Consider the following 11,092-nt stretch of genomic DNA (forward strand, 5'->3'; position numbering starts at 1 on the left):
GCAAAGGACATGTCTGTAGGTTTTTCTGATATGGCACAAGTCTTTATTCATCTATAGTGATTGATATTATAGCATCTGTCTAAATTTACTTACCCTGATTCCAATATTTCTATGATAATTCTGATTATAAGACAACATATGTTCTAAGAGCCTTTATTCATTGACATCTTTCTATTAATTTGTGTTTCAGTTTTACAGTCACATCATGTCTCTCAGTAAACTCTAAGACGGCACAACCTCCTCAGTCTAACAGCCTTTCTATTTGACTGTTTAGCTAGCTGGATAAACTGCTTCAACAAAAGGGAGGCCAGCATAACATGTTTACAGCCTGGTACCTAAACCAGTTTTACAAGATATCTTACTCAGAATAACTGATGCAGTCTCGTGTCTTCCGTGATACACTTGATGTCATATTTTGCATCTAAAGACTTCAGAATTAATAAAAACAATTGCAACATCAGATAGTAACACTCCAGGCAACAAAGGGGAATTAAATTATCTAATTAGAGAGTAGTTTGCAGTTCATTCCATTTAAAATATCGTTAATGTGGACATATGGGATATCTATGGTAATGCAATTATTGGATTGGTAACTGTTTTAAATTAGAAAAGAGATATGATGTAGTTTGGAAGCTTTAACAGTAGCATTGTCAATAAAGAAGTCCACCCAACCATCTAAAGAAGTGTAAAGCCAGGGTATATACAGGAATCCAGAAGTAAAATTCAATACCTTTTCAAGACTTTTTCAACATATTTCAAGACTGCCCGCACCACTTTGAGCTATAACCGATTAAATCAGCCACACACCTTTAAAAGGGATATTTTTGAGGTTTTAAAAGGAATTTAAACATATAACAGCCTGTATAGGCCTATTGTATCCCATGTGAAGGACTGGTCAGATTTCCAGCGAAAAGCAACTGTCTTACATAAGCTATGACGTTTATGTACGCAATATTACAGCAAATCATGTGAAACAGTGTAATTTTGTGTTTTAGTTGGTTTAAACTAGATAATGTGAGCTTGTCTGCAATGATATGTGTGATAACTTTCATGGACCACTTGATCAATACAACAAATTTCAAATAGGGCAGGAGGGAACAAAGATGAAGAGAATAAACTGAGTGATGAATAACGTAAGTAGTGTAGGCGGTGTAGCACAGGCACAACCTGAACTAGTCTAAATGACTGTATTAGTATAATATTATAAGTTTAAAGTACATTGTTAACTTAATAGTAAACTGTGAGTTTGATATTAATGTATTCATTATGTTCAATATAATTTCATATAATAGTATATAACTTACCACTAGTATAACATTAATTCAAATTACAGCTGTTTCAGTTTGGTTGTTTTTTTATTCATTAACTTTGTGCAAGAATAATGCTCTAGGCTACATGATAGTCTCCAACCTTGATTTTAGGCAGACTACTAACTCGTCAATAATCGTACCCATTTATGCAGAACACTGAGTTCAACATTTATAAAGTTTGTTGCAGCACATCAAACTTTTTTTTTTAAAATCCCGCTCCATCCAGGCTGTGATTGATCTGTTCACAAAAAGTGACACTGACGAGAGCATCGGCTTCATGAGAAGTTGAATGTGTTACAATAAAAGTCAGAGATTTAGCTAAATAGCCAAACGTTAGCCAAACCCACACGCTCCTTGAATTTTCACTGTTGTCTTCTGTCTTACCGATTCCGCTTCTTGCAGCGCATCCTGCTCTTGTTTTTCAGGAACAGGGCTATTCAAAGTGGCCACAGAGCGACCGGCCAACCGGGTTAATCCCGTTACTCCTGATCGCCACTCCGACTATGTTTTGGACGATAAACATTGCGGGTCCGGTGTGACGGGAGATTACGGTTGGTTGTACTCGTAAATCATTTTCCGGTTCGCACGGATCTATTTTTTGGAGCGTTTAAGAGTGAAGTAGTTGCTTGGTAGATCCCTGCGCCTACAGAAACAAATCACACAGTTGCTACGCACTGCCTGTCTAGTATTTTTGGCTACGCATTATAAATAAATACGTTAACTTACACTTTATCAAACAAACTTTTGGACAAACAGAATTTTCACATTGAAAAAAATATCTTCAACATTTAATACCTTGTTAAATGGCGATTAAGACTTTTTAATACTTTTTAACGGCCTTAATTTTCGCAAAATTAATTTTAAGACTTTTTAAGACCCCGCGGACACCCTGAAAGCATTGTGTTAGACTGGGGTTCACTGGCAGAGACAGAGTTTCTTCATAATCAAGAACAGACGTAAAAGATAATAGCAAACAGACAGACTGCCTTTAATAGTAATATACACAGCCTGGACACTTTATTTAGAGCTATACTGTGGAGTGTGGATTGCAGTTTTTAGTATGACAAGTGGGTTTTAGTAAAGAGCTGATTTAAACAATTAAAATAAAACACAATTATATCAGACTGTAAGTTAGTATTCGCACTGCTTCACTGCTCTGTGACAACTCGTGAAGATTGTTTTTCACACGGACATTATTTTAAGAGTCACTGATTTGATAATCACCTAATGACACAAGTGAAAAGCAGCCAAAGTTGAGTTTTAATGTCAGCATGGCAGCGATTCAAAAAAATACCCAAGGCACCTTATAATAAACAGTCTGTGCTCATCCTCCATCACCTACTCCTTACTAATCTTAGGAAGGTGTGAAGAGAAGGAAGGATGAGGAAGAAAGAGAAAAAAGAGGAAGAGAGAGATGTTGAAAAATAGGAGAGAGAAGAAAAAGGGGCTAGATAGGTCCAAAAATAAAGAAAGGAAGAGCACTAATGAGTACACTCAGGCTTGCTCAGTTGCTGTGACAACGCGCCGGCTCATTGCATCAAGTCACAAGACTGCATATCTAATAAATAACACACAGACACAAACAGTTGAGAGTAGAGAACACAGTATTTCCCCTCAAGCTACTGTCATCTACATGGGTTTTCAAGAGTCCAAAACCCATCAGAACACAGACAGAACAGACATGTGTCCATATGCATACATGTGTGTATGTGTGCCGGTAGTGAAAAATATCAAATAGGTATGCCAATGTAAAGAAACGCAGCCAAAGCTTATAAGAAAATCAATCAGGACCACCGCGCTGTGACTGTGCCAGTTGGAGTGAGTTGAATAGTTTTAGTAAAGGATAGTAGAGCTCTGCAGAAAGGAGCAAAAACCACAATGCAGTAGATCCTCCTGCATCAGGACCTCAGGCACCCACATTGACAGGCACAGTAAGCAGTACAGTTCAAATATAGCTCATGAATTGTGTGCCTGAATTTCATATACTATAAACAGATGTTTGAATTTGATAGATGTATGAAAAAGGAAATTGTCACTTCAGGGACATGGCAGGGATGCCATCTCTTTCTGCTTCTCTGTGTCTCTGTGTTTTTAACCCTAACCCTGTCTGTCAGTCACCTTATACATTGGAGTAGGGTTGGAAAATATGGTAAGCTATATATATATATATGGTGAGATTTACATATATTAGGGCTGGGGTGAAGCAGACATTAACTCGTATAAAAGGCTGCAGCTAATAACGACCATCTAAAGTTTGGGAGTATTTTAGACAGATGTGGTAACATTATCTCATCTGTAAGCTGTTGGTCAAGATGGCAGCAAGACAACATGACACAACTGTTTGTCCCTACACAAGCACGATACATTAGGATGATCAACACAAGGAACATTTTCTAAATCACCTCCATGTTAAAAGCAAGTAAACGTAACGTAATAAATATTGATACTCCTGTTCAGGGAAATGGTTGATATACAGTAATTACATTAATCTCTATCATAGAAATTGTTTTGAATTTTTAGGTCCAGTATTTTCCGATCAGGCATATGTTATTATTATTAATATCATAACACAGCAGTGAGTCCAAATAGAACTGATTTTAAAGTATGAGATCATTATCATTATTCCAATGCGCTTTATATGTCTCTTTTTCAGGATGATTTAATAAAATATTGAATTATAATGAGACATTGTAACTGGACGAGGAAGTGATGTCCCGACTGAAGAACCGCCAGATTGCATTAATTTTCATGTTGACTCAAAAAGAGTGTGTTGACATGTAAATGCAATAGACTGGGGCTGCTGTTTCGCTTATTGATTTTAAATATTGTCCATTAAAGAGAAAATTGCATTTCGACTTAAATATTGCTTGCATAAATGGTAAATCATTTTTTTTTTAGATTTAAATTAACGTTCGCTTCATTTAAATCTTTTACTCAAATGACACATACATAGGTAGAAAATGATAATGCCATTGTGGATTTGAATGTAGTCCTGGATACACTTCCATAGTGACATTCTGGAAGTGACATCCTCTGCAGCTACCTCCAATGATCCCTGCACAGTAGGTCACAGCTGCAAGGACAGTGCATCTGGATGTGTGCGTGTTAGTGTGTGTGTGTGTACTGTATGTTGCTTTGTGCGTGTTTGTGTCTTAATGCCATTTGTAACTGCACAAGCACTGTAGGGAGAATGTCCTCCCCAAGGGCTAGCGGAGGGCCTGGGGGCTCGAGTTGACAACACTGATAACCAAGATCAGCTGTTCAACCAATGAACCTCCAGCATAAACAGACACACAAATACAAACACACACACACACTTGCACGCACACATGCATGAGATGTGCAGTGTGAGTTTCAGAGAGGTGCAGGGAGAAACAGATGTCACGCTGTAGCTGGGAGGAGGCCTCTTCTCATCCTCATGGCAAACTGTCTGCACACACACACACGCACACACAGAAACCGACAGGCTGCAGAGCACAGGACAGAACCTCTCAATCTCAGACTCCCCTTTGATGTTAGTTCAGCATGAGGCAAGAGCACAAAGGAAGCATCACTGTGCAAATCAAAACTCATTAAAACTGAACAACTGAAATTAGACCTGCAGACTACTGATATTGCAGCTCTAAACACTCACATAACTCAAATATCAAGTACTAAATTGTCAAGCAGAAGACTTGCATTTATTAAAATTGACAAGGAAATTGTGCTAAATGCTGCCAGTGGTAAGACTACAACATTTAGAGGATGCATGAAGCCAAAACATGCAGTAATACATTTAAAAGTATCAGATATCAGGTGAAAGTAGGGTGTCATCTGCAAACTGTTTCTCTGCTTACCTTCCTCAGCAGATTACAGATCCTCTCGATGTTCCGCAGTCTCTCCCTCTGTGAGGAGACAAACCGGGAAAAGGTAAGTATTTATCTTCCTGGGATTCACAAAACATTTTGTTGTTGTTGACTCAGATGAGTATGGGTCATGAAAGATGAAACAAGATTGTCCTTGTACTGTAGGCAAGGAAAGTGGAAGGAAAGTAGGTGAAAAAGGCTTTAAGTGCCTTTCCAGTGACTTCATAAGCTCATAAATATATTCCGCAAAAAACTGCACAGACAATCACGGTCAAATATACATTAATACATCTTGGACCTGGTAATGGTATGAGAGATGACTGAAGTCATGTGACTTGAGTCACAAACAATTCATTGATCTCATGACTTTAGACTTGACAAAATCCCAATACTCTGGGACTGGATTTCATATCCAAAATGATGAGTTTTGTTAAGGTGTTAAGGTGCAGATAGACCGCATTTTTATATTCAAAATATACTTTGTTGTGTGGATTTAGTCTGGCATAAGAATATTTTTGCCTGATATTATTTGTTCGCCATTTCTAGACACACTTTTCTTTATCTAAAAGAATCAACAAAGATATTTTCAAATGAAAACCCTTCTTTTATTAAGCTAATACTCATAGCAATGCATAAGTTTGGCTTCTTATGAATCATATATCGATGTAAGTGTCACGCTGTTTGTGCTTGTGGACGGTCAGTTTGATTATATCTCTGCTTCTCATAAGCTGACGGCAAACTTCAACAACAGAGGCTTATACAGAACATCAAAGCCAGCATGTCCAAAGCTGAACTAATATTTAGTAACCACACAAGAAAAATAGGATTAAAATGTGTGAAAATGTGCTGCCTATGAACACTAAATTCATGAGTATTTTTGATACTGGTCTGCTTATTGCAATTAACTTTTTTAGAAAACCATGGACAGTAACTGCATATTTTGCTGCCTCTGTGTTTTTTTCTTACCTGTGCAGTAACCTGCACATTTCACTACACGTTGTACGGTGTGTGATTGTGTACGTGACAATACCAGCTTGATTTGATTTTGATTTGTCGTCATGTGTTTAATGCTGAGTGCAAGCAAGAAGCATATGATTTAGATTTTGCTGTGTGAAAATGTGACAGTGAGATTCTACCTCTGCTGAACTTCTGTGTGTGTGTATGTGTGTGTGAGAGAGAGAGAATCAGAGACAGAAGCAGGAACTGTGTGAGAGCTGTGAGGGAGATAGTTTTAGACAGACAGAATGCACTGTTTGTGTGTGTGTGTGTGTGTGTGTGTGTGTGTGTGTGTGTGTGTGTGTGCAGACGCAGTGAAAAACCTCATCCATCCACATCCATTTTAGTCCACTAATAGTTTTAGTTGTTGATTATCATAACAGAACTTTAAATAAATTAGTTAGTCATTATCAGTCATCTGTGATGGCAGGATATGTTTAGCCTAGCTTAGCATAAAGACTGGAAGCAGTGAGGAACAGCTAGCCTGGCTCATTTTAAATTGAAACAATTAACCAAAGTAGGCAGTCTTATTAACTCTTAATGCCATTTGTTTAACCTACACGTGAACAGAAATGTAAAAACAACAATTTGTGGGGGAGGGAGGTACATGCTGCAACAATTTCGTAGAGAACAAAAGCTGGAGGGAGAGACAGTTCCCAAGTGTTGTCATTATAATGAGGTTGCCTGGTTTGGTATTAATGTAGTAAAACGAGACTGAAATCAAAAGCCGCACTTGCTGACTGTAACTCGCACCATACCCGAAGAAGGAGGATAGACTGGCTCGTAGATAGGAAAACTGATGTTTTTAAAGAAATAGCTTGTGTGGGTTAAAAAAACAAACAAACATGTTCATCAGTGACAGGGTTTGGTAGGGTTTTTTTGCGGTTTCTTTTTTTAACTTGGACAGAGCCAAGCTAGCTGTTTCACCCTGCCTCACTGCATTCTGACCCCAGCTCTGTACTTAATCAGTATCTTTCATTAACATTGGATCTACCCATAAAGTGAAGGGATGAACCCATGAACCCACAGATAATTATCATTCGATTATGAGCTCTGGGGAGAATTTTATGGTCTTTTAGTTTATTGTTTTGATTTTACTGCCTGAAACTTTACTGTTTTGTTTCAGGCTCATCAACTAGTTTCTAGAAGCAGGCAACTGTTTTCTGTGAAAATGCTCTTACTGTACTGTACACTACCTGCCCAGCACCAAATAGCAGACATAGTTAGCAACTAGCTGGTGAACATAGTGGAGCATTTAGCAGCCGAAGAGCCAGATATTTCATTCTGGAGTTGGTAGAGACAAAAACAAATTTGAAAATTTGGATTTTCCAGGTGACCAAAAACATAACTCAAAATGAATGCAAAGGCTCCTTTCTGTCTGCAGGATGCATACGGTAAATAGACAATTGTTTGCCAACAAGATGGCAATAATATGTAATATGATGATACTGCTGTGCTGTCCCTAAGTGGCAGAAACATCAGAAAGAAAAAAGCAAATAATAAAAATAATAATATTCCCCCAAACTCTCCGGTTACGGCACTGGTAGAGCTTGTTCTAAAATCTGATGTTTGATGTATTTGAAGTTTAGATGCCAAATTTTGAGGACGTAAACATACATAATTGATTACTATTTTTAAGTGCAGACTGCTACAGAGGTTTCTTATGGAAATTTATGCATGTGCTCTAAATAATGAAACTAGAGGTTCCTGAGTGTAAGGCTGATAAATAAGGGAATGGTAGTATAAAATTGAGGGTGACCACTGTATAATTTTGTAGCATATATTTATTTTTTGAGTATGTTTTTGTGTGTGTGTGTGTGTGTGTGTGTTCACACTCGCCAACGAAAGTATCAAGTATCAAGACTTCAGCTCTCACCTCCCCAAAACACCTCATGGGACCTTCATTTCACAGGAAGATGCGGAAGATATATTGTGCTAACTTTACAGTATAAGGAGAGGCCACTTCAGCGGAATAAAGTATGACTTTGAGGTGCAATGTGTGGCAGCAGCACGATCGGCAAAAAAGAGAATCCATGATTGAGTGGAGGAAGGAGAAATGTGTGGTCGAGGTAAGAATTTGCATTCATAGCGGCAGATTATAGATTCCTGCCACGTGTACAGAAGTCATTCATGTTCTTTAAAAGGCTGAATTTAAACCCTCCCACTGTCCTTGATATGACCTCATTCGCTGCACACACATATACCCACATCCATATATGTATAGTATTTATCTGCACACACACCACAGCAGCCATAAAAGGCTGATAGCTAATTATCTCTACAGCTAATGTTTATTTCTGGTTAAGACCATGCACCTCATCAAGGGCTGAACCAATTCACTCCTGCATGACACCATTTCCCCTCGCCTTCATCTCCTGCAGAGTTTGTGTGTGTTTGTCGGTGTACATGTGCGCACACACACACAGAACTGTCTATTCATTAGCAAGCAATTAGGCTGATGCCTCTTTGAAATGTTACTCAGTGAAAATTAGCTTGACAAGCGAGAGTGGCGTGGAAGTATAAACAAGAGTCGGAGGAAGGAAGGGTGAGCTGGAAAATGTGAAGTGGAGAGGTGGAGGGTTGGGTTGGAGGGGGCTTTGACCTTTATTTAACAAGGCAGACCAATTAAGATCAAATTCTCATTTACAGGAAGTGCTTCATGTAAGTATGATTGGACAATGAACCCCTAAAGATGAAGTGGAAGAGGGTGTTCATAATGTTAATGTTCCACTGGTGCGCAGTGTGTTTAAATGCTGTGAAAAAAATTTCCCCCATTGACTCAAGTAAGACTTGAACTTAAGCGGAGGAGACAGGCGTGGAGATGTGGCGATACACAGGATGAGGGGAGCGTTTAAAGAGTGTGAAGAGGATACAGAAGCTGTCTCATCACTTGTGCTTGCGTCCTTGGTGGAATGCTGATGAACATCAGTTAGGCCATTAAAAACACTCCTAAAGTCCAAATTCATAAAGCATTTGAATGAACACCCCCCCCCCCAATCTCTCTTCGTTCCGCTCCTTCCTCAGTTATCAATTTCAGACTGATGATAGTATCATTGCTCTTGGCTGTATGGCTGTAGCTGTATCCCTTCTGAAGTCTCTCTGCAGAGTGTGTGTGCATGTTGTTCTGGCAGAGCTAGTGAACCCAAGAGCGAGACACAAAGGGACAGGAGGCCCAAGCTATAATTTGAAAGGTGACTTTATTAAGTGCTTTAGGGGGTAAAAGGGCAACCTGGGCCCTATTTTTCCATGTTTGTGTGTCTGTGACTAAAAGGGAAATATTTTTAAATTGGTTCAGGAGTGAGCTGGCAGCAGCAAGACAGGGCTGCAATGTAGTCCTTGCGGGCAACTGCGCCTAATCTAAGTGTCTGACAACATTATGGAGAGGATCCTTACAAAGATAGACCACAAACAATCACTATATTTCTCTTGTCAAAGCCACCAGACTCCCTTGGCAATGCTAATTTTACCCACCTGGTCTACTGCTGACTCTGTCCGTTTGTGTTATTATGTGACTTCTATGTTTTTACCCCTTTAAAAAGTCACAAAACAACTTTTACTATGAGCTTTTGGGTGGGTAACTGCTCTAATTTCCATTAGAGAGAACAGTGGACTGCCTCCTGGTTTCAACTCTGGATTAGGGCCCGACCAATTTATTGGCTATATGAGCTAATTGCATTTACAGTTTTTTACGATTGTTTACACACTAAAATAAAAATGTCCACACAATTTGCAAAATTCTACTCAAATGACCAAAACACCTCCACAGATTTGCACGACATTACACACAATGTCTCCTTCACCCTTTTTGCAAAACATTACACACAGTGATCTGTAAAACTCTACACATATTTTCACACCTTAGACACAGATAAGGATTGTGAGGTTACTTCCTTGTCATTACAAAGCCACACTAATGAACAAATTGGATAATCACATCCACCAGGTGTGGAAGCACACGTGCTAATTTGAAAACGCAGCACTCAGGTGTGCTATAAAAAGCAATAGGTGAGTTCACCTGTCTTCAACAAAAATGGAAGAAGAAGAAGAAGAAGAAGAAGAGAGCGAGAGCGAGAGCGAGAGCGAGAGCGAGAGCTCAAAGAGGAGATGAAGGAGGTAGAGGAGGAGGCCCAGGTAGAGGAAGAGAAGGAGGAAGAGGTAGAGAAGGACTTGAAGAGTTGATAGAACCTGAACAAAGAAAACACTTATTGACCATGTTATCAACCATGGACTGACACTGATGGAAGCTGGACAAAGTGTTCAACCAAATCTCAGCAGAAATACTATTGCGTCAGTAACTCGGACATTTCCTCGAGAAAAAAGGTAAGCTAACCACACAGCACACTGAAACTGACGCTTGCTGTACTTATCATCAGTATTGTTTACTATGACATTTGGCAGTAGGCTGCATGTGTATTTTTATTTTTTTTAAATATTTTTTTTACATAGCATTGAGGGTCGAGGACACCAAGGTGGAAGGGGCCCTATGTTCACTCGTGCACAAGAGGCCGTCATTGTGAACATGGTTTTGACCAATAATTGTATCAGGCTGCGAGAAATCCAAGCCAGTATTCTCAATGATGACCATATTTGCAATAACATCCAACGAGTCTCTCTGTCAACACTAGGTCAAATCCTCAAGAAAAATCAAATATACATGAAGCAAATGTATCGGGTACCATTTGACCGAAATTTAGAGAGTGAAACATCTGCGCAATGAGTATGTGGAGGTATGTATTCATGTTATTATGGTGTGGTATTGTGCACTGCTCATAATGTCCTGGCACAAAAAAATACTGTGCAATAGATATTGAATAGCATCCTATTGTCTTTTACTGTGTTTCAGAGAGTCCAGCAAATGGATGCTGCATAAATTCAACATGAATTTATATATGTGGATGAGGCTGGATTTAACCTTGCGAAAACAAGAGGGAGAAATGTAAT

The 11,092-nt window shown here is 39.0% G+C and overlaps 1 protein-coding gene across 1 annotated transcript in view; it reads right to left on the reverse strand.

The window, feature by feature from the left end:
• cnih3 (cornichon family AMPA receptor auxiliary protein 3) overlaps positions 1–11,092 on the reverse strand; it is an 82,957-nt gene that overhangs the window by 28,241 nt on the left and 43,624 nt on the right. Inside the window, exon 3 of the mRNA XM_046061525.1 lies at positions 5,147–5,194. Within this exon, the coding sequence (XP_045917481.1) occupies positions 5,147–5,194 (48 nt within the window). The remainder of the gene's footprint in view (positions 1–5,146; positions 5,195–11,092) is intronic.

This window comes from Micropterus dolomieu, linkage group LG10, assembly GCF_021292245.1.
Source record: "Micropterus dolomieu isolate WLL.071019.BEF.003 ecotype Adirondacks linkage group LG10, ASM2129224v1, whole genome shotgun sequence".
Taxonomy (NCBI): Eukaryota; Metazoa; Chordata; class Actinopteri; order Centrarchiformes; family Centrarchidae; genus Micropterus; species Micropterus dolomieu.